Genomic DNA, 25,023 nt, shown 5'->3' with positions numbered 1-25,023 from the left:
CAAAAATGCTTGTTGTAAATCTCTTAAGTGTGAGTCTCGGTCGAGAGCATTGGAGCAGATACGGTTGTAACGTAAGGCTTGGCTGTAGACAATAGACCGAGTGGTATGTTTAGGGTGGTAGCTGGAGGCATGTAGATATGAGTATTGGTCTGTTGGTTTCCAGTACAAGGTGGTATTTATTCGTCCATTATGTAGTTGTACAGTGGTGTCCAGGAAGTGTACCTGTTGTGTAGAGTGGTCCAGGCTTAGGTTGATAGTAGGGTGAAAGTTATTGAAGTCCTGATGAAATCTCTCAAGGGCTTCCTTCCCATGGGTCCAAATGATGAAGATGTCATCCAGGAATCTTAAGTATAGTAGTGGTTCCAGTGGATGGGAGCTGAGGAAGCGTTGCTCAAAGTCCACCATGAATATGTTAGCATATTGTGGTGCCATGCATGTGCCCATGTTTCAGTGATTTCTGATAAGAAAATGTAGGTGACTGTCAGTGTTCACTGTCAAGTTTTTCTAAAAGTCACTCAAACATAGATATACATGCAGAATGGCACAGCCGAGTTATTACTGGGCATCTGGGCAAAACATGCATGTCTCATTAATTCTGCAGACACTCCATTGATTACAAATCAGTTACCAAGTTTGATTCAGAGTTTTGATTGTCACCTATTGCTTCTCCCACTATGCTCATCTCTGACAACTTTGCTAATCCAAGCAAAACCAAAGAGTGCCACCATGCCAAATGGGTAAGAGTGGCAGCTGCCAGTTCATATGCTTTCTTGGTGGTGGCTCCCACTTTGTGGAATGAAGAGTCCAGGAAGACTTACACACTTCCATCGTTTCACAGAATGCAATGTTTAAGAGATTGTACAAATTTCCCCTCCTTTTGTCTTATTCTAATTACAGTCCTGTGAAGTAGGTTATGCTGAGAAACCATGACTGTCTCAGGATCACCCAGTGAGCTTTTGGATGACTGGGGATTTAAACTCAGATCTCCTCTGTCCAAATTTGACTCCTTTTACTACACTGTAGTAGCTTGGGAAGACATGAAAGTTTCTGTTATATGCTGATTCATATTATTTTAAAGAATGTAATGCTCTTCAGAGAGACTAGCATGCTGTGTTTTTTGTATATCAGTTTATGCTATTGCCATTTATTAGTAATATTAAGCACAATAAATTTCCAGTCAAGTCAGTTAAATCAGACTAATTAAAGTTCATTTCCTTATTAATGGCAAATTCCTGCTTCAGTTACATGTGTAGTTTGGCAGAGTCCCTCAATATCTATAACCTGAGATACACAATAATTTCTCCAGAGCTGGTAGGTAGTTAATATCAATAAGGAACCTGGCAAAATATCCTGCAAGTCCTCTGGGTAGAGCCCAGGAAAAATAATGCAAAGCTAACAGGGGAGGTTCTTACAAAGAGGTGGAGAAAGAAACAAAAGATAGGGGCAGATGCAGATTGAATCAGGACATGTTCCAGCTGGAGGGTACTGAGAGAAACTGGAGATGAAAGGTGTTTAATCTACCTGTTTCTCTTTCCTTTAGACACTGACAGTGGATTTCATGGGGTGGAGTTTCTGCCCGAAGATTTCAGAGAGGCTCCCAATGAAACAACAATGAGGGTAAATGAGAAATACTCCTCTCTTCCTGCTGAGGAGAAGGGGATCCACATTATTAACATCAGAGCCATTGAAGATATAGGATATGTCCGCACAGAAAGCACGGTGAGTGGAGAAATTGCTTTATTGTTATCAAACTTCTAAAGTGTGCTTTTACCTGTGTTCTCAATCCCTGTGGCCTTGTAGCCATTTAGGCTGTCCATGTCATTGCGCGTTATTCATCAGGCTGTTTCTCATAGCAGATGTTAGAAAATTCTCTTATCTTTTCACTACTTTGTTAGGGATAGTATGAAAGGATTCCACAATCAGTTTGATCAAAGGCAATTTTCCCAATCAGTGTAGATAGAAAATCTATCACAGTCTTTATGAGGGAAACAATCTAGAGATATTTTAAACAGCTTTCATCTCAGAAAGAATGTTAGTTTCTGAAAAGGTTTTTTTTAACTTCATTAAATAGTCGTTCTGTAAAAATTTCAAGGGAATATCTTTCAGCAGTACAATGGAAATGGTACTGATACATATTCATGAGCTAATAATAGCTGATTTAGTGTGGCCACTTTTTTTTAAGGAAAAGAAAGATTCTATACCTTGAGTGTTACCAGAGGGTTTAGCTTCCCTTGGCATAGAGATGGGGAAATATTCACATATTGATTTCTGTTTGCTATATAGTCTCTGTCCATAAAAAGTGAAATCTTTTCTCTAATAAAGTGGCAAAGTTAGGGATACAGTAGAAAGCTGAGAAAAATGAAACTGTTGTTGGGAAATGTGCTAGAAACAAAAATAGAGGGAATTTTAAATACAAGTTACTTTCCAATTTAGAAGATAGTGAATTGCTTTCCAGGTGTGGGTTTTAAAAGCGAGAGGGGAAAATCCAATCAAAATAATTTCCTTACTACTATGTTTCTTAATATGAATTTATTGGAATTATCTGTTTTCCAGGCTTATTCAAATATGTATATGGGCAAAACTTTTTTAAAAAATAAACTTTCTATAAACTTTAATTCAGCAGATTATCTTGGTGGATCTGAAACTGAAATGACATAATAGTCATGGGGTAGGCATAGAAAAATTATTTCATGTTGCAGTTTGTTTTTTTACTTAATACTCTCAACACATCACTTCCTACAATGAAAACTGTGAAATGGAAAGAATTTATTCCTGTATGTACTTGCGAACCAGACAGGGTTTTCCCAGGAATCAGAAAGTGGTTCATTATGACTATGCCTGCTGAAAAGGCACAAGTAAATCCGTATAAACAGGAGTCCTTAAAGTGCCACAGAATTCCTATTTACTTTTACTATGTAGCTACCTCTCTGGAATTATTATCATTCTAAGTTGTTCCTAACTTTCTGAATGACTTGTGGAATAGTCCATTGAATCAACATTATAATGTGAAAACACTTTTTTTTTTTTTGAAAGAGTGGCAGTGAGTTGTCACTGGTATATCAAGGGACAGAGCAATGATAGAGAAATTTCTTTTATCATGTCATAAACTCCCAAGGCAGATTTTTGGGAGCCCTTGTCATTGTTTTAAAAATGAGACATTAATCAGTTGCCCTGAAAAAAAAATCAATAAAAGGGTTTGTGAAAATGCACCATTTCAAAATGAATCTTTTAAGTGGGGTCAAATAAGTTGTCAGGTCTTTTATGTGTTTATGGGCTGTGTAGATGTTGAATATATAAATACATTAAACTGGGACCTGACTTAGATTGTGGTCAATTGACATGTAGTGACTAGGGGTGTGCACGCTTAAAATATTCAGATTTCCTGCTTCGGGTTTACCGGAAGCAGGAAAAACATTCGGAAATACCCCAAATCCGAAGCGGAATCACTTCAGAATGCTCTGTAAAGATTTGGAGCATTCCAAAGTGATTTTGGGGGCTGGGTTTTCTCCCAGCAACCCCCCCCACTCCCACTCCCACCCACCCCCACTTAGCCCCCCTCCCTATCAGCTGGTAGGCGGCAGGGGGGATTTCCAAGATCGGTGGGCGAACGGAGCGCCCGGTTGGGACTTGCAGGCTTATGACTGCATCCCCGCCACCTCCTTCGCCTGCCAGTGTCAGGGCTGGGGAGTTCCCTGACCCTGATAGCAGCGCCAGCACTCAGCCGCTCGTTGGAGAAGCCCCTGATGAGCAGCTGATTCAGGGGGTTAAATGCCTCTTTCTCTGCTGCTTGCAGCAGCAGGAAAACGGGCATTTAAATTGACCCAAAGCTTCCCGAAGCATTACGAATGCTTCGGGAAGCTTTGCTTTGGGATTTCCGAATCAGGGCCAGTATCGGGGTCAGTATGGGATTTCCAGATCGGGTCCAATTTGGGTATTTTACCCAAATCAGATTCCCGAAGCGCACACCCCTAGTAGTGACTCTTTAGGGTTACAGGCAAAGCATGTGTTATATAAGTGAGTGGTAGCCCGCCCATCAAGGTAGAGAGACTCTCTTTCTAGGCAGGGGTGGCAGCAGGATTCTTTGGAGAATCACACTGTGCATTTCCCTGCTTCCCTCATAAACCAATAATACGAGGTCGGGGTAGGGAGATGGACCCCATTATGGAACTCCTTCCCCAGGGAGATTTGTCTGTCTCCTTCTATTGGTATCTTCTGCCGGCAGGTGAAGACATTTTTGTTTCGACATGCCCTCAATAACTGTTATTGATCTTCTTTCATGATTTTGGTATTTTGTGTTTATGTGTTTTATTGAATTTTATAATTTTAAATGTTTTAATATTTTAATATTCAACTGTTTTAATTCCAAATGTTCACTTCATTGGGGACTTTATTTGAGTGGAAAGACAGCATTGAAATGTTTTAAATAAATAAATAAATAACATCACAACATATGATTTTATGAACAGAAAGCCAAGAAAGGGTGTGAGTGTAGCCCTGTGTCTCTCATCTTCTAATTTAGCCTTAGTATAGTTCTCAAGCTTCTATAGTAGCTTGGCAGTGTCTATAAAACAAAACTAATTACATCTCTCCAAATTATGAATATCACTTCAACCAAGGCTGTGCATTATAATTTATTAAGGGCTCTTAAAGGAAACATTTTGCAGATCAGGAAGTTGTGAATTCTTTGAAAAATTGCACAAAAAGAAGCATTAGATGTTTTTTTCTCCTCTGTAAAGGAGGCATCTGTTTTATACTACAGTCAGATTTATATAAAAGTAGCCTCTGGAGAGAGACCACACATGCAAACTTGGAAGTATCACCAACTTTTTAAAAATTACTGCCTAACAAAGAAAATAATACTGTGTTCTTTGTTTAATTAAGAAAAAGTGGATTTATGCTGAAAGATCCTGATCTTATATGAGCCATCCAAATTGTGCTTTTTGTATTCTAGTTCCTTGGCGCTACTGTAAAGTGTAAGATAATCCAGTCTACTTCATTAGAGATATATAGTTGGTATGTTCAGCTTGCACACCTCTAACAGTAAAATACAAAGCAGAGAACACCCTTGTAAATCCATTCACTTAAAGGGAATTAGGATCTACTTACAATGCAATCCTAAGAAGACTTTCCTAGGAGTAAGCCCCATTGAATAGACCTCATTAGGATTCTGAATAGGCTTTAGGACTACTCTCTGAGTGTCTTATAGTACAATCTTAAGAAGGGTTATGCCCTCTAAACCCATTGAGTTCAGTGGGCTTTGAAGCATGTAACTCTGCTTAATATTGTACTTTACTGCTGCATGGGATGTGTTCCTCTCAAAAGGAAGGCATCTGACATGTGATCTGTTTTCTTATGATTGCTTGAAGAACTTAAACAACACACATAGATATTACAGACTGCTTTAAAAGCATCCTAACTTCATTCATGTTAATATTTTACTCCTGGATTTGTCTCCAGATGGTCTACTCCTGCTATGGGATTTACGTTTGAACAGCAGTAGCATAGTGCGAAACTAGTATGAGATACAGTACAGATGGCTGAGGATTAGAATTCAACTACTTCTGTACTAGTTGGCAGATATAAGGCCCCATTTAGTGGTACTTGTTCCACATACTGATGCCAGAAATCCAGGGGCGAAATCCATGCTACACTCCATTCAGTATGAACAAATGGGTGCTGCATGAGAGAAGATATAATTTTCTTTCAGAACATTTGCTTATGTGTAAATGCTTAATAGTTTGTTTTTAACAAAGATGACACAGTGCTCATCGGCAAGAATCTAAATTGGGGGGAATGGAAGAGGTTATGCATCCCTTTGAACAAGCAAGGGGAATTTACTCTTCCTCCTTTCCTCCCTTTCCTTTAGTGAAGAAATGAGCATTGCATGGGAGTGGAGGTCATTTTTTTCCAAATTATTTGCCTATGTACTTATCCACATGAATGCTTAAAGCAAATCGTTTGAAAGAAAAATGACAGTTCTGTCTAACACAGCACTTACTTGCACTAAGCCTGAATGTGGAGGAAAAGGATACCTAGCAGTTTTAAAGATAGGGAAGGAATTTGGCTCAGATGATGTGCACCCAAAGTTGTAGATTGCCTCTATGATGCTTTAAATTGTATGGTGTGTAAATGGACTGCTTCCCCTACCTAACATATCCTTTAGCTGCTTTTTAATGGTTTAAAGAATCACAGATAAATTGGGTGACCATCTAGATACACGTCTAAATAACCTTTGAACCGACATCACATCACAGCCAAAACAAGTGCTTGATAGCTGTTTTCATGTTCTTTGGACACAGAGCTGGGGAGCTAGTGTGCTGCATTCCTTTTAGCAAAAGCTATCCTCAGACATGTAAGTGGTATGCCATTGAAAGCAATGTGGATGCTCTTTCTCTGTGCCGTATTGTTTTGAATAGAGTATGCATTGGATAGAGAGCCAGATGTGCATCCAAGTATGCATTATATTGAAAGGAATGTGATATGAATAGACTTCATCAAAACACAGCACAAACTGCACTTGGGGAAGCTGCACTTCAGAATATCTACTTGGACTTCAGAATATCTACCTGGATTTAAGAATATCTACCTGGACTATAGCAGGTGTTTGGGAAAACAAAATCTGTTGGATTTCTACCTTGACACATTCCCTGAACCCAAAATCAAACTGAACCACCAAGGGACAGTGTGGGTGAATGGAACCCAGTTTGTAAGTAAGCATAATACACAAGGCTATAAAATATGTTAGTTTACTGCTAACGTGGCACCAAAGTTTAGCCATGGTTTCATTTAGAATTTGTGTTTTAAGGGACATGGGTTTATCTATAAAGACTTCACTGTTTTCCTGAACGGCAAATCAAATGGTTCTCTTAAATGGCCTGTTCTGCCAGAACACTGTAATTCTTATATCAGTTTCTACAGAGCCACCAGCTAATGCACAATTCACCTAGACACCCTAAAGCAACTATTGGTTTGGTTTTGCTTTTCTTAGACCACAATTAAGATTAAAAAGAAAATGAGATGCTAGACTTGATGGAAACAATATTTCCACTCTAAATGTGCCAGGAGATCATTCATAGAACTAAGAATGGGTTATTTTTATTTTTGGCAGTAGTCCCCTACCACAAACATTTAGACATTGGCATATTGCAAACCTTTGACCTAGGGGAAAGTAAGCACTTACTTACTCTGCATTATTAATGTAAAAATTAAAATTCAACTATTAATCTAGCCTACCATTCATCACTGTACTGTGTCCAAACAATAAGAAAACAAGCTATAATGTGGTTGTTTTAGCTGTGTCGTTGGTGCAATGCTGACTCCATTCCAATTTTGAAAACCATTAAATCTCTTTCCTAAATTTGTAGTAAGTAAGCATATTAAGGGTTTTAGTTATTTTTGTGGTCATATATAGGCATTATTTGATCACCTCAACCTTTCTTCCTATTTGAATTCCTTATCTCCCATCTGATAGCAGAGAGAATGTAATTTGTCTATGTATTTGCATTTATAACATACAAAATTATGTAGTCAGATTTCCTGTGTCAGGAATCTGCCAAAATCAGACTGGTACCACTTCAGGCATCAGGTTACTTGTTTAACTATTTCCCCTTTTAAACTACTCCATGAATATACAGAAGCAGTATGACCACAAGTGGCATAAAGTGCAATCCTAGAAAAATTATTCCACTTTATCCATTGAAATCAATGGATTTAAGACTGGAATAACTCGTCTAAATCCATATTGTACTGCTTGTCTGACTAGCCTTTTCCTTGGCACGCTGTTAACTATCAGCTATCAGCATTCTGTGTTAGTTAGAAGAATTTTTGATGTATGTATTATGACATCAAATTGGTTCAAATAAACAGAAGGCATACTTGAGAAATCAAAGGAAGAGAGGTATGATGCAGCCCTTCTGGTGAAAAAAAATGTTTCTTTCAGCTGCAAAATGATACACTGGTTCAAATAACAAAGTGCCAGGTTTCAAATCCCATGTGAATTCACTAGCTTCATCTGAAATAATTATGACATGCTTCTGAGGATTGTCATGCAAATGATAAAAGCAATGTGTACCTTTAATATATTTTATGGCCAATTAAAATTTAATTTATATTTATCCCATCCTCCTTCCAAGAAGTCCAAGGCGGCATTCATAGTTCTGTCTCGACTTTGGTCTTCATAACATCTCTGTGAGGCAGGTTAGGCTGATAAGAGAGACCGACTGGCCTGAGATTAATCAGGGAGCTTCAGGGAACCCAAATCATGGTCTAATACAGTAATACCACACTGGCTCATACCTAGAGGGTATGACACATTCTTTTTTAAAATAATGTGTTCATTGATATAATCATGCACCAGAGATTTTTTTTAAAAGAAAGAATGTTTCAGAAACGTATGTTTCAGGTGACAGGTTTTTTAAAAATTTTGTTTTTACAATGTACATTTAAATCACAGTATCTACTTTTTGCCACTCTCGAGTTGCTGGGGAGGGGAGAGATGTGGGTTTTTTTCATTTTCCATGAGAAAAAGTCCTGAATGAAAAAAACCCTGAACCTTGGTCCCTCCTGGCTATGATCCACAGGCCTTTTTGGCTGAGCAATATGACCAGCTGGCTCCTTTCAGTCTCTGTTAAAACTGATCTCTTTCTCAGATGATGCTGGGAAGTGACAAATGTTTGAATGTAACATGAATCTGTTAGTGGTGAAGCAGATTCCTTAGGTGGGGAAAGGCAAGAGATCTTATCTAAATTACAAGGAGCAACAGAACTGCTAAAATGAAGCTCTGGTAACAGAATTCAGGATAGATTTTTGATGTGGAAATGTTGAAGTCTCCAGTGACTTACACAATGTGCTAACCTTAAATTTTACCATGTGAAGATTTTACAAGATGAGTTCACCATTCAAAAACTGAGGAGCCAGGTCATTTTGTGTTGACTGTTATCACAAGCATGATTATGTGTATTGCCTCTGAACTGAGATATTTCTCTGTATTCTGACCATTGAATCTTCAGAGGAGCCAAGTAATAACTGGCATTGGTTGCTTCCACACAGAGGTTTTATTCTGGTTTGACATTGAAAGCAGAGTAGGGTTTGGGGAGCATCCATATGACATCATCCCCTAATTGTCCACTTTCCAGGTTTTCCCCAACTTTACTATGAACTTTCCCAAACATGGTTTCAGAGGATCTTTTGGGAAAGATTGCTGTAAGAGCACCATTACATGCTAGCTGTACTTCTTTGATGGTTCTGACCACATTGGCACCATTTTTCTTCTTTCATCCACCTGCAGCTGCCATTTTCCCCCCACATCACTGGAGGGCTTTCTTCAGGATTTTTTTTGTGTTGAATTGGCAAGTGCTCAATCACTGTAGCACAATAATGTTATAACCATATTTTGGTATGATCTACCATCCCCTCCCAAATCTCAGCATTAAGTTTTTTAAAAAACTGTATCTTTTGTCCTTTTGGTTGTGGAGATATAAGGGGAAAGGTTACATCCCCTTTTAAATGAAAGCTGGGGATTTACAGGAGCTAGTCAATTTTATTTATTTGTTTGTTTATAGCCTTCTTTTTCATTAAGATTCAAGGAAGATTACAGAGGGAAGAGAGAAAGTGTAACTGTAAAATAAAGTACTTCCAATGGATAATGCAATAGGGCTAGAAGTACAAAATTGAACAATGTGATTAACAATGTGATCTTACAGTATAAGATATACAATAAACAATGCAAGTGAACCAAATAGTAGAACTAGGAATGCAAAATTAAATGACAGTGTGAACAGCAAACTGCTCAAGCTGGCATAGTGTGGACAGTGCAGAATGTGGAATTATGAAGTTACAGGCAACACCGTTCTGTCCCACTACAGCTACATTTGATTACAATAATGTCCTCCAGAACATTTCTGTTTTGCACATTTTCTGTAATGATAGTACTGTGGGAGCCTTCCTGACCTCTTCAGGAGGTTGTTCCACAAGATGGGAACCACCACAGCGAATGTGCATGAGCAGGGGGTTGATGATATTGACAATTTGCATGGAGGAACCTTTAAAAAGTTTTTTTCAGACAATTGAAACTGCCATGGTGGGTCATAGTAGGAGAGTACCACAGGTATGAGGATCCTAGGTAGAGATGAGCATGAACCTAAATACGAACCAAAAAAACCCACGAACCAGGTTTGTCCAGGGTTCACGACCCAGGGTTCATGGAAGCTCGTTTCGACAAACTTCCATGAACTGGACTACTGGTTCGTTTGGTTCGTATTAAAGAGCCAGTTTAAATGGCCATTTCCCTGGAGGAAATGGCCATTTATGTCGATTGCAAGTACTGACGATTGATGTCAATTGCAAGTACTATCCTCATGCAAATGGGATCTGGAAGATATTGGAATAAAGTTTCTTGAAAGCTGGAAGGTCATAACCTCTTCAGCCGTTATAGGTCCCTCATAGATTATAAAGCCCCCTACACATACCTTAAAAGACTTAATCTATTATAGAGAATATTTAGAGAAGGATCTGGTAAAGAAGTTGGAGAATCAGTATAATGCTCTTGTACTATAACAATCTAGTAATTGCCAATTTTTTTAAAAAAAACAACCTGAAAAAGTCTGCTGGTGAGGGCAAATGGCAGCTACGGACCTGAGACAAAGAAAATATGGAGTAAACTGTCAGGTGGAGTTTTGATTGCCAGTACAAATGCATTCAAGAGCTACATGAGGAATCATCACTGTGTAAAAGCAGCTAGTGTTATGTGGTTCTGTGATCATTTAAAAAGAACCTTTCCCCATATACCGCAGGGGCACTTTTTCAAGGGAAATAATGGTGTGTCTGGGGAACACCACTCAGTTCTCTTCTGAAAGGATGCCACCCCAAGCCACTTCTACCCTCTTGATAGAGTACTCTGTGGGTGGCGTTTTTCAGTGGGAAAATTGGAAAAGGAACAAAGGGTTAAAAAAATCTCTCCTTACATGCAGTTCCAGTGGTTGAATTTGGAAAAGTTTTTTTTTTTAAATACTGATTACATATAATATAATGTTCTATCCTAAGCTCGTGCTCTGGGGACATTGGCCACAGGATACTTATGCTGTCTCTGAAAATAAATATTTAGTACATTGTAATAGTATTTAATATCCAAGTTAAAGAGACTACTAAAGACTTCTTTTCTTTTGGCTGCAGATATTAAATTCGTTTTCTCAAGATCCAGATGCCAATTGCAAGTATGGCCTTTATTTTAGAGATGGAAAAAGGAAAGTGGATTATATCCTTGTTTACCACTACAAGAAGTCATCTTTCAGCAGAACACTCACCAGACGAATCCATTTTAATGACTTGGGGCCTCGTAATATCAAACATGATCAGCCACTTCCTGGAAAAGGAGGGGAGGTGAACATGGATGAAAAGGAACCCCACATAGACTACCATGAAGATGACAAGAGATTCCGTAGAGAAGAATATGAAAGCAACCTTATGCAGGCGGGTCTTGAGCTGGAAAGAGATGAAGATGTAATTATTCATTTTATTTTTTATTGGCTGTGCTAATATTTATTAAGTCTAGTGGGCAAAATTCTAAAAGGTTTATGAGGTACTTACTTAAGAAACAGGTAAGGGAACTAGTAGTATACCTTTATAAGATGTGACAATTTTCACAGCACTTTTCTTACCATATTAGAGATTGCAGCCCACAGGCTGAGATAGCTCAGGTTGGGACAAAATCATTGCTTCCTTACTGTTTGGGGCAGTGTTGTATTACAGTCAGTTATTCCACTTGATATGGAGGTTTCCAGGAAAGGAATCCAAAGATTCAAGGTGTAGAGAGAAAGTGCTGGAAGGTTGCTATATTTTTACCTTAGCCCTCTTCAAAGACAAAGTTGTTTTAAGTGACTAAAGCTTTGAGTTTCAACAAACTCCAAGAAGAAGGAGCAGCCACCCAATGACAAACACAACTGAAGAATCACATAGTGTTGTACATCAGCAGTGCCCTGTAGATCCAGAAAGCTGTATCTTCCTTACAGCTCAGACGCTGAGCCCATGTCAGGAGGGCAATTTAGTAGTAGTGAGAGAGAAAAACTGTGTGGTAGAATGTTGAGGTAGTAGAATATTCTGTATTATTTCATATTACAGGCAGAGCATAATAATTTTGAAATGTTCCCTCACAGAGTGCCTGTAAAGTGAAAACCAACATATTAGGGAGAAAGCTTCTATCTCACTATGTTTGCTGCCTATGCTTCCCCCCCCACCCCCCCCATTGGTAGAGACATGTGTTTTGACATAATGAGGAGCAAACTGCATGCTATTATATACGCATAAATACAGCCCAGTGTTAGGCAGAAGCAGAGCTTGCCATCCTCTCTGGGAGCAGTGGAATCCCCAGACATACCTAGGAGCAGCTACCAGGAGGAGAATAACCGTGCCCCATAGTTGAGTCAGGCCGTCCAGGGGCAGCTCAAGGAGAACTGGAGGTGGGGTGGAGCCATGGCAACAGCAGCTTCCAGAGAGGCTGGAGGTAGCCAGTGGGCTACAAGACTTGCTGCACTGCCCTCAAAAAGGGCTGGGAGAGAAGTCAACAAGGAGATTGGTTGGCCTCTCCAGAGGAAGAGGAAGAGCTGGCAAGAGGGAAAGAAGCAAGGTGGCAGCAAACTCCCTCCCCGCTTGGCTCTAAGACCAGGCCATGGTGTGTTCTCCAGGACAGAACAGTGGAAAGGGCTATTGCCCCACCATCCCCCTCCTACCGGCACACATTCAGTGTATGCACTACAGTTATGTGAAAAGAATCATCCTTTTAGGTTCTTTTAATTGAATGTTGCATCTTCAACATTGGAACTCCATCACAGAAGCAGCATTTCTACAATTTCATCTCATGATATGGATGTAATGTTTACAAGCGCAATTAGAGGGTCCAGCTTTATGTGTATTTTCTTTTGAAGAGGCATCCCACTAGGAAAGAGGGTGTCAGTTGCAGGAGAAAGAGCCACACAATCAGCTCTGACCACTTGATTGTGAGCTTTTAAACCTTTCAGTCTATAATATTAGTATGAACCCATATTAAAATATTAGTTAATATATTAATTAATGTGTTAATATTTGCACGAGTTTCTATGAACAAATATGGGTGAGTTAATTTATTACTTAATACATTAACGAATTGGTGAGTTAATATATTACTTAATATATAAATTAATATATTAACTAATACCAGCTCAAATTAGTTCATCACATTTGTGATGAACAATGAGTAGTACATTGTTAGGAGTCTGGGACAGCGGAGACAAATAAGTAAAGAATTATAATTTTTTTTTTATGAGGCATGGTTCCAAGACAAACCAGTGAAGAGGTTCCCACGGAAGTATATTTTGACTTTGTCAGTATTGTGTCCTATAAGGATGTGTCTTTTTCTGCCAGCGTCCTCAGAGTAGTGGTGCAAGGGTGAAGATGAGTGACATTGAAGCCCTAATCATATTTACTGAAAGGTAAACAGGACCTGGTGTGTCACGTAAAGGTCCCAAATAACTTCTGTAACAGAGTTCTTTATAGACTCCCACATATCTGCAAATCTTCCCTTCCAATCTGACGATACTTGTATATAATTTTTCTAGTTTTGCTTTCTTTTTCTCTGTCCCCAACTATATTTTAAATCCACAGACCTTGCCCTCCAGTACATTTATTTTATTTTATTTACTTCATTTGTACCTGCCTTTCTCCCCACTGGGGACCAAAAGCAGCTTACATTGCTCACCTTTCCTTCATTTTATCCTTTCAACAACCATGCGAGGTAGTTTGGGCTGAGTGTGTGTGACTGGCCCAAGGTAGGGTTGCTAGGCCCCCTCAATCTCCCGGTGGGGGACTGGGGCCTGGCACTTATCTTTAGGGAGAGGGAGGTGCATGTGTGCAGAGCACGCGCATGCGCCCCCACAGGAACGGTGACATCATCGCACGGCCAGGAGCTGCAGAACGCGCCCAAAACGGGCTGTTCTGCCACAGATCAGGCCCAGTTTTGAGGCACTGCGGAGCGCAGGAGCGTTCCGGCGCTCTGCAGTGTCTCAAAAACGGGCCCGATCCGCGCTGAAACCAGGCCCATTTTGGGGCGCTGCGGAGCACAGGAGCGCTTCTGCACTCCGCAGCTGCTAAAAACAGGCCTGGTTTGCCATGGATTGGGCCCGTTTTGAGCACTGTGGAGCGCAGGAGCATTCCTGCACTCCACAGCTGCCCCAATCCGGGCCAAAATGGCCCAATCCCAGCGGCTGCAGGGCACGGGAGTGTGCTGCGCCATGGGGGAGTGCACAAGGAAGGTGCGTGCCCCCCCCCCGCTGCTCAGGTAAGTGAAGGTGGGGAGCGGGGGCGGGAGATCCCCCGCCCCCACTGGGGGTCTGGGATCCCTAGCCCAAGGTCAGCCAGCAAGCTTCTATGGCAGAGTGGGGATTCAAACCTGTGTCTCCCAGATCCTAGTCTGACACTGTAACCACTATGCTGGCTTTCATTTTTCTGTTCCTCCTTAATTTTTTTATCCCTTACATAAGTCTTCCAAAGTTTAGCTAAAACTAGATCAATTCACATTATTCAACCAAGAATCTGCGTTAGTGAAACCTGGAATGTGGCAATGTATTTGTATAATTTTTTTATCATACTCCTCAACTTGCAACTCAACCCATCCTTAAGACACTGCTAATGGACATTGGATGACTCAATAAATAGGTTGAAATTGTCAATTATTTTTAATAATTGTTTGAGAGGCCAAAATACAATGGGAATAGTGATAAGGAACTATTAAACTTCATTCTGCAATTCCAAGACTATTTCCAGCATGAGCTAAACTCCTTAGAATTCCTTTCAGCCCTTATATCCTATATACTAATTTAATTATGTGTGGTCTTTAAGGCTGGAAAGAATAAGAGCAAGTCTGTTAAATAGTTACAATATATTTTTAATTAACTCTAATCTTTAATCCTATGAATTTGAATTAACTAATATTTAAATAATTGAATAAATGGCCGTCATCACACGGCCATAAATTTAGCGCCAAACTAGCGCCATCTCCCACTGAATGCTCACCTTATTCCAGTTCTCTTGCAATTTCACCATTCTCCCCAATTCATGCTTTGTGACTCTTTATGTCATGTTTATCCACTTCCATGTGAATGCCCTGGATTGACTATGAACACTTTGCAGCACCAAAATGCTCACTCTCCCCGATCATCTGTCTCACCTAACACTGATTCTCCTGCCCTACACTCCCACAAGCCCCAGCGTGACCCACAATAAAGCCTCAAAGTAATTTTTTTAAAAAAAAACTTCAGCCTTATAGCGCTATAGCACTATTCTGCCATGGGCAGGAAACCTCTGCTACCTATCACAGGTGGATTTTGGGTTGGCCCAGCACAACATTGGTATAACAGAAGAGTGATATAGCACAAATGTGCGAAAAAAATTTTTTTAAAGGGGCGGGATTTTTAGGGCCCCGTTTCCAGAGGTACTTTGACTGACCGTCGAATTGCGCTTTTCCCTTTTAATGTGACTGACTGGAAGTGTAAGCAGTCGTCAAACGATGGGAGAATCCGTTCTAATAACGATAACAGAAGAAACGATTTCTAGTGCAAAACTGATGAAATAAGGGCCCGTGTGATGACAGCCAATGTTTAAACTCCCAATGCTGAAGAATCTCATTTTTTTACAGAATTGTAATCTCCCAGCCTTTAGATGATATAGAGATCTTTTAAAAAAAAATCTATTCCATGTTAAGAAGTAATCTGAATTACAGTGTTTAAGAAAATGGTAACTTGCAGAAGATTCATATTGAGCACAAGTCCACGGCAGAAACTCCCATATAAACGGTCAAGTTCTACTGGAGTTAGACTACTTATCTAGCATCACTGTTCTTTGCAAGCAGTGCACATCAGACTGAAGGATCTTTGTTGGGAAACAGGAAGGGTGAGTGTGAAAAAGTCAGTTGCCAATAAGTGATTGGTATTGTCAACAAAGCATGCCAATAATCCTACCAATACCCCCCTTTGCTCAGCACAGGCCAAGTGTGGGGTTATTTTAATATCCCATTTTGGATCTTTGGTTCACTTCCAAGAAAGTAATTTGTGGATAAAACACAGGCCAATGCATTTAAAACAGAAACTTGCATATGAAGATTTGCATTAAAATTTTATATTGAGGTTTTTTACCCACCTAAACCCTGGAATAGTATACAAAAGACAGGCATATTTCTCATGTTACTATTTCTAGCCCCTAAATGGATTTGATCTGCTGAATTTCCAGTTCTCTGCTAAAAAGAAATAGTAACACTGCAGTAGCAGCCTCAGTTTGTTCATGGGGACCTTTTAACAAATGACCAAATTTTGGGATCCTAGATATAATTATGGTATGATTTATTGATTTATTTAATTGTTTATACCTCACTTTTCCTCTTGGTTCAAGGTGGCCAAGTGGTACGACGTATTTCTTTTCACCTACATTGCCCAAGCAAAGTACCCAGATATATCAAATAATACATGGAGTGAATGCAAACTAATGGCCCGCACCTTACAGAATGGCCTGCCTGAACAGAAAAGCTCCCACTCTCCTGGTTTTCTGCAAACCATGCAAAACTGAATTATTCAGAAGGGCCTTTTACACAGGTAATAGGACTGTGCTATAAGGAATTGGTTCAGAGAGATGCACTGGTAAAAGGATAGGGTCTGTGGACTATACTCCTATGTGCTGTCTTTTGCTGTAATTATGCTTCTACTAGATAGTGGGTCATGCCAGTTTGCTTATGTTTTGTTCCAGCATTGTTTCCACTCTGTATCAGATCATTGCTTATTTCAAATTCCTCTTGTATTGTTTATTTATTGTTTATTGAATATGCCCGCCATTGATCATATTGACTTACACTGTGTAAGCCGCATCGAGTCTCAGTGAGAAAGACTGACTATAAATAACATAAATAAATAATAATTAATTCCAACATGATTACCTCAGTTAAAGTATTTTCAAAGGGACCAGTTCAATTTCAGTTGGCTGATGCATTCAATATACCAGGGACTGCATAATAATTAGGGTTTATTTTTATTTATTTACGTTATTTACCGTCTACCTTTCTCACTGAGACTCAAGGTGCATTACAAAAGTGTAAGTCACTGTAAGAGTCAATATGGTACCAGATCATATGAGTCTTAATTGGTTTATAGGAAAGAAAAAGTTGGCAGTTTAGATCTTATTTATTGCTTCATTAAAGCCATTGGGATCTTACTCTTTATTTGTTAACTTTATTTTATTTATATTATTTATAGTCTGCCTTTATCAAATCACAAAGTAAATCAATGCAGTCAACAGGATGGGACATCCAATAAACAATGCAATAGAATCTGTATTGTAGAAATCTGGAACCAAGCAGAAATCTGAAAACAAAACTGAAGCAACTTTCTTCTTAAATGGAATCGTGACATTAAGATGCATTAGCAGGTCACTAAGGCAAATCTCCTCCTCTGTTCCTGATGATCTACTGAAGTATGAAGAGCTTGTACAATATGAACTAAATTCTGATTATGGCATATTTCTGGCAGTGTTTTTAGTTTTTTAAAAAATATATAGCTTACAATAATATAACAAGGATTTCTCCAGTTTATATGATTTTTGCTTGATTTTATAATATTGAAAAGCAATCATATACATGGATACATTGATATTGAGCATTTGTTTGGCATTTTGGCATTTTATGTAAAAAATGCCTCAGTTTAACAATTGCACTTAGTATGGACATTTGGGCTAGATAGAAAGTTGTAGAGATCCATTCTTTTATTCATTATAACACCTTTATAAAGTTAAAGAGTTGAGTAAATCTGAAATTGGTGGCTGGCATATGTTTTGAACACTGTAATCTGTAAAGCATGCAGAAGAACTTTTAGATCTAAAAGATAAGGTCAGTGTTTTGTTGTATTTTTCTTTCTTAAGCCAATACTGCTGAATTGATTAACGGTTCTCTGCATGTGTAGAAAATCATTCAGAATGAATGATGCCTCCGATGTTTAAACTGATTAGTCCCATAAATCTTATTTATCCTTGGTGTTCATACAGCAAGTATCAAGATCTTATACTGATTCATTCGCAAGTAACACATATAGCGTTAGCAGCAAATCTTTTATGTAAATTAGCTTCTGCATGGACACTGAAATGTTCAGCATCTTTTTACATCTTATTTTAAAACTATTTCTAGCAACTGTTCCTTCATCATAATATACTGGTAGGATTTTGGTGATAAATTTTAATAACAGCAAGCAATTTTTAGAGTATAACTTAAAAGATCCTTAAAATTCCATTTTACGCCTGCTGTTCACTTATTCTTGTACAGTGCAAGCCAATGCATATTTATTCAGACATATCCTATTTTGCTCAATGACAATTACTCCTATGTACAAATGCATGGGATTGCATGTTTAGTTGAAAACATGGTTTTTAATTTTTCATCTGCTATCTTTCATCATGTAAACTCATCCGCTTTGCATTTCCTGTTACATCCTTTATTTTTACTACATTATTACTGCCAAAAAATAAGATAGGGCTGGACTAAAACTTTTACATTTGTAATCTCAGAAGAAGGCTATACAAAAATGTATTTGTATATTTGTATAAAAATAGCATTTTATAAGCATAGTATATAAATAGAATTCCTTTGCCCATTATTCTACACCATAATATAATAACATTGTATTATTTTAGCTCTCTTCTAATCCTCAGTAGCAGCCGCATAGCCTATTTTATCCCAAGCTCATCAGGGCTGGCCATGTCCATTACTTGGATGGGAGACCACCAAGAAAGACTAGGGATGCCATGCAGGAGACGGCAATGGCAAACCACCTCTGCTTATCTCTTGCCGGGAACACCCTGAGGATGGGGTTGCCATGAGACTATTGTGACTCAATGGCACATTCTTCTAATCCTAAATATGCTTCTGCTATACATTTATTTATTTATTTACATTATTTATAATCTTCATTTCTCAAGGTTGATTACACAAATTAACTCAATACAGTCATCAGGATGGGTCATCCAATAAACAATGCAATATGTATTATAGAAATCTGTAACTAGAACTGAAGTGAAACAGAATATTAATAATGTGTTAAATGTTGCGGAAAAATACATAGTAGAGTCCTACTTACAGCAACAGGCAGCATGAGTTGTAGTATAGGCCACAGTCCCTAAACCTTTATCCAAGTAGTTTCCTAAACCATTCTGAACGGTAAAACCCTGCTACCTTTGTAGAAAAGTCCTCTTGAATAGTTCAGTTTTGCATAGTTTGAGGAAAGCCAGAACAGTGGGAGATAAGGAAGAGAGATCCTGTAAAAGACATGGTAATACATTTCTGACAAGACATTGTCTTTACCATGTTCACCAAATACAGTTAAACAAAGTATTATTTCAAGGCATTATAATTCACCTAATACCTAGCATTACCAAGATTTGCATTACAAAGTTTAATTGATCATGAACCAGAAGAACTGTGAGCTGAAACAAGAGATAATATAATTTGCAAAGACTGTTCCTGTAGTCGAAGGAAAAAAGAAGCCTCAATTAGGGGTGTGTAATTCAGGTCTAGGATTTGGGAGGTGGGAATCATTTTGCTGATTCAGCAAACCATCCACCATTTGCTGATTCAGCAAAATCCAACCTTCCCAGATGTAATTTGAGAATCCTAGATCTCATTCAGGATCTCCAGTTTTTGACCCTAAATTCGGGAATCACTGCTGGGCTGTTTCCTTTGTTGTTTCCCTGCAAAGAAACACCAGATCCTGCCTTTTCCTCTAAAGACCTCCTGAGTTTCAGAGAGATTGGACCCCAGGATCCAATTCTATGGGCCCCCAAAGAAAATGCCCCCAGGCACTCTCCATTGTTCCCTATGAGAAAAACTATCTGGGGTCTATCCAGGGAGCTGGAGGTGGCATTTTTCAAGAAAACTTCCATTAAATTTGCAGAAAATCTACTCTTGACTGTCCTCTAAAGACTACCCAAGTTTCAGATCTATTGGACACTGAGGACCAATTCTGTAGGCCCCCCAAGAAGGTGCCCTCAGCCACTCCATTGTTTCCTATAGGGGAAAGTCAAAGCCGAATCCTACTGCAGAAACACACTGAGGAAAGGCAGCCATGGCCAAGCCATACTCCCAAATGCAAGCTCCACAGAAAGCCTAACAGAATCAAACTGAAGTCCCACCTCTACCCAAGTGCCCCTGAACAAGCTGCCCACAGTCACTCTCCATTCTTCCATACGACGAGAAAGTTTCCAAGCTGGTTCTTGGAACACAAACAGACAAGGGCAAGGCTGACGTGGCAGAGACACACCCCCAAATGCAAACTCATCCCTGAGAAAGTCCAGCAGAACCAAACTGAAGCACAGAAATGAAATCCCTCCCAAAACCAAAGTGAAGCAAGGAGACCAACATCAAACCTGAGAGTCACATCCGTTCCACCCAAACCAAACTGAAGCAAGGGACACTTATGCAACTTAGCCCAACAGCAGGAGAAACAGTTGATCCAGTTGACAGAACATAAAATGTACACCCAATTTGGACCACCTCATGCCCCCAAAACACCAGCCCATGTTGGCAAAAATCTGTGCAGAAAATTGAGAAAAACAGCTCCAGATCAATGCTGTTCTCTTGTCACTGGAATGGGAAGATTCAGTGAGAGATGTTAGGGAAAGTATAGAATGTGAGTGACACACCATGTGTCACACACTAGCAGAGGCAAACCTACAGAAACACCCAAATTAAGCTACAGAATGTTGTTGTGTAATGTTATGTATGGGATGTTTTCTCTCATTGCTGGAGTGGGAGGGATTGTCAGTGATGAAGGGCTGCTGCATTCTGCAGTTCAAGCAGGGCTCCGCTGAGCCAGTGAGAGTGGCCGCAGAGAAAGAGGAGAACATATGGCTGCAATTCACAACTTACTTACTCCTTCATGATCCAGTGAATGCAGTTTGAATGCTAGATAAACAGGTTGGGAAAAGCAGTAACTATTTCTGTAGTTCAAGTTAGAATGACTGCTGTTTCCCATTCATCAATCCAGTTCCTGGTCCGAAAAATGGTAGTTTTAATGAGTAATCAACCTCAAATTGAGATTTAAGTGTTCAAAATAATGTTCTACTGTGATAATCTCTTTACTTATGATTTCATATTATTAAGAGCTGATTAAGTAAAATTTGGACTGCAGTTTTAAATTGCCAAACAGTTCAGTAAGTCTTTATGAACCAATGATTCCAGAAACACCACTTTCAAAGCTACAAGCTCTATCCTCTTGCCCTTCTGTTTTCTTGCTGTTGCTGCCATACAACACAAGCATACAGCCTGTTTTCATCCTGCCGTCCTGTGCACCTGCTTACTAGAAATGCATCACCCAAGGGACATAAATAGCTGCCAGTCTAATATGGCACAGCTTCAAAAACATGTATTAGCTTACTTTACAGAGGAGAATTTAATCAACAATATATGCCTTCCTTGAAACAAGCTTTTTTTTTTAACCAATATGAAAGGAAGTAGTAAGACTTCATGGAACTCTCTGTGAAGCTTTTGAGGCCAACCAAATGACTGCAAGAAATCACTTTGCCCTTTATCTGACTGTTCCCTGTGGCTCATGTTTTAATACATATGTTTACTTTACGATGCATTGCTAGGTATTGTGTGTATGTGTGTATGTGCTATCAAACTGCTTCCAATTTATGGTGATCCTATGAATGAAAGGCTTCCAAAATGTCTTATTATTTACAGGCTTGCTCAGATCTTGCAAACTGCAGGTCATGGCTTCCTTTATGGAGTCAAGGCATGCCATTTTGGGTCTTCCTCTTTTCCTACTGCTTTCCACTTTTCCTAGCATTATTGCCTTTCCGGTACATCTTGTCTTCTCATAATGTGACCAAGTAGGATAGCCTCAGTTTTGTCATTTTAGCTTCTAGGAGAATTCAGGCTTGATTTGATGTAGAATCCATTTATTTGTCTTTTTGGCTGTCCATGGTATCCACAAAACTCTCCTCCAGCAACACATTTCAAATGAATCAATTTTCTTGTCAGCTTTCTTCACCGTCCAACTCTCACATCCATACCTAGTAATGAGAAATACCATGTTGTGGATTATCTTAATTTTGGTCCTCAGTGACACATCCTTATCCTTAAGGATCTTTTCTAGTTCTTCATGGTTGCCCTTCCAAGTCTGTCTCCTCATTTCTTGGTTGCAGTTTCTCTTTTCATTGAGGAGGAAGCCATGGAATAGAAAATCTTTCACAATTTCAATTTATTTTTTATCAGCTTTAAAACTGTGTAATTCTTCAGAAGACATTACTTATTCTTCTTGATGTTTAGCTCTAATCCTACTTTGGCAGTTTCTCCTTCATCGGTAGTCGTTTCAAGTCTTAAGCATTTTCTACCAGTAATGTGATATCATCTGCATATTTCAAATAGTTATTATTCCTTCCATCAATTTTCACTCCATCTTCCTCTAAATCTTACCCACATTTCTTCGTGCGTTTTGCATATAGGCTGAACAGATAGGTAAATAATATACATCCTTGTTTGACACCTCTGCCGATTGTTTCACCATATTCTGTCCTAATAGCAGCCTCTTGTCCAGAGTATAGGTTGTGCATCAAAACAATCAGAGCCTTGCTACAAGTGACATTTTACACGTGAAGGATAAAGGATCATTTTCGCAAGTCTTTCTGGGAACTGAAGTTCCTCTCCCCCACCGCTTTTCCTTCTGTTCCTTCCCCTCACTGCCTGAAGAGACAGAGAGAGCCTAGGGCAACATCAGCTTTTGCAAATCGTCTTGCTTGGGGAGGGGGGGGGGAATGCTCCGGAGAAAGCTGAGAAAGTTGCAGCTGCCTGGCCCAAAGATCATTGAGAGCAGGCTTGTGACTGGAGAAACGATTTGCAAAAGTTGCTGTTGCCGCAGGCTTTCTCTGTCTCTTCAGGCAGAGAGGGGAAGGAACAAAAGGAAAAGCGGTGGGGGAGAGGAACTTCAGTTCCCAGAAAGACTTGCGAAAATGATCCTTTATCCTTCATGTGTAAAATGTCACTTGTAGCAAGGCTCTCAGATGTTCTGGCACGCCCTTCTTTTAACACCATCCATAGATTTTCATGATCTACTCAGTCAAAAACTCTGCTGCAGTCTCTAAAAAACAGACTGATTTTCTTCCCTGGTATGTTCTATTAGCCATCGTAAGTTTGCAATGTGATCTCTGGTGCCTCTTCCTTTTCTGAATCCAGCTTGAACATCTGGCATTTCTCATTCCATATATGGTAAATCTTTGTTGTACAGTTTTGAGCATCACTTTGCTTGTGTGGAAAATGAATGCAATGGTCCAATATCCCCTTTTTATCTGAAATGGAATGCAGATCGAGCATTTTCAGCCTGTGGGCCATTGCTTTGTTTTCCACATTTGTTGACATATTTTGTTATGATTTCAATGGACTCAGTTTCTGTAGCCTGAAATAGCTCTGTTGGTATACCACCCACCAGGGCTTTTTTTCAGTGGGAATGTGATGGAATGGAGTTCTGGAACCTCTTGAAAATGGTCACATGGCTGGTGGCCCCGCCCCCTGATCTCCAGACTGGAGAGGGCAATCTAAACTCCCCTCTGTCTCCACTCTCCATTATTCCCTAATGGGAAAACTATCTAGGGACTATCCAGAGGGCTGAAGGTGGCATTTTTCAAGCGCACTCCACCCCAAATGAAGATGCCCTCAGCCGCTCCATTTGTTCCCATAATGAGAAAAATATCAACGCTACCTCTCACAGCAAAAATACACTAGGGCAAGGCTGCCATGGCTAAGGCACACTCCCAAATGCAAGCTCTGCACACAGAAAGCCCAACAGAACCAAAATGACATCCACCCCAAACCAAAGTGCTCTCTGAGCAAGCTGGCCAGCCACCCAGCCATTCTTCCCTATGATGAGAAAGTTTCCAAGCTGGTTCTCAGGGCACAAACATATAAGGGCAAGGCTGCCATGGTCAAGGGAAGCTTTCTAATTCAAGCTGATCCTTGGGAAAGCCCAACAAAACCAAACTGATGCTCTCCCCAACCCAAGTGTTCCCTGAGCAGGCTTCCCAGCCACTCTCCTTTGTTCTCTATGATGAGACAGTTTTGAAGCTGGTTCTCAGGGCAGAAACACACAAAGGCAAGGATGCCAGTGGCCAGAAGCACATTCTCAATACAAACAACCCAGAGAAAACCCAACAGAACCAAACTGAAGCAAGGGAATGGAATCCCACTGGAACCAAAGTGCCCGTTCCAGGATTCAGGAGCCTTAGGGTGACGCTAGATACCTCTTTATCAATGGAACCCCAGGTCACGGCAGTTGCCCAGTCTGCTTTTTTCCATCTTGGGCAGGTCAAGCAGCTTGCCCCCTACCTTTCAACCCATGACCTAACAACAGTTATCTATGCAACGGTCACCTCTAGGTTGGACTACTGTAAATCGCTGTACATTGGGCTTCCCTTGGGCCTTATCTGTAAATTGCAATGGGTCCAGAATGCTGCTGCACGTGTACTAACTGGTACACCATATAGGGCGCATATTACTCACATCTTGCAGCAGCTATACTGGCTTCCTGGGGAATTCCAGATCAGATTCAAGGTCTTGGTTTTGACCTATAAAGCCCTGTGCAGACTGGGACCAGCATACCTGCGGGACTGCCTCTTGCTGTATGTACCCTGGAGAGCACTTAGATCAGCTGATAAGCAATTACTGGTGGTCCCTGGCCCCAGGGAGGCTAGATTGGCCTCAACCAGAGCAGGGCCTTTTTGTACCTAGCCCCAACCTGGTGGAACTCTCTGTCTGTGGACACTCGGGCCTGCCAAAATCTTCTACCCTTTCAGCAGGACTGCAAGACAAAAATGTTCTGTCAGGCATATAACTGAGGCCTCTGTGTGTGTCCTCTGATGTGCCTCTCTACCAATCTCCTGTTGTGGGGGGCTGCTTTGTTACTTTGCCCCCCCCAATCTAAATCAATTTTGATTAAGGAAGCTGCTTCTGCACTCCCTAACAATATGTTATTGGGG

At 40.0% G+C, this 25,023-nt stretch overlaps 1 protein-coding gene across 1 annotated transcript in view; it reads left to right on the top strand.

Annotated features, from left to right (window-relative positions):
• The window catches only part of ANO1 (anoctamin 1), a 207,384-nt gene that overhangs the window by 69,720 nt on the left and 112,641 nt on the right, over nucleotides 1–25,023 (top strand). Inside the window, exons 2-3 of the mRNA XM_054970723.1 lie at nucleotides 1,541–1,719; nucleotides 11,170–11,496. Of these exons, the coding sequence (XP_054826698.1) occupies nucleotides 1,541–1,719; nucleotides 11,170–11,496 (506 nt within the window). The remainder of the gene's footprint in view (nucleotides 1–1,540; nucleotides 1,720–11,169; nucleotides 11,497–25,023) is intronic.

The sequence above is a fragment of the Eublepharis macularius genome, chromosome 2, assembly GCF_028583425.1.
Source record: "Eublepharis macularius isolate TG4126 chromosome 2, MPM_Emac_v1.0, whole genome shotgun sequence".
Classification (NCBI taxonomy): domain Eukaryota; kingdom Metazoa; phylum Chordata; class Lepidosauria; order Squamata; family Eublepharidae; genus Eublepharis; species Eublepharis macularius.
The sequence above is the reverse complement of the archived record's forward strand: the minus strand, read 5'-3'. Positions and strand labels throughout refer to the sequence as shown.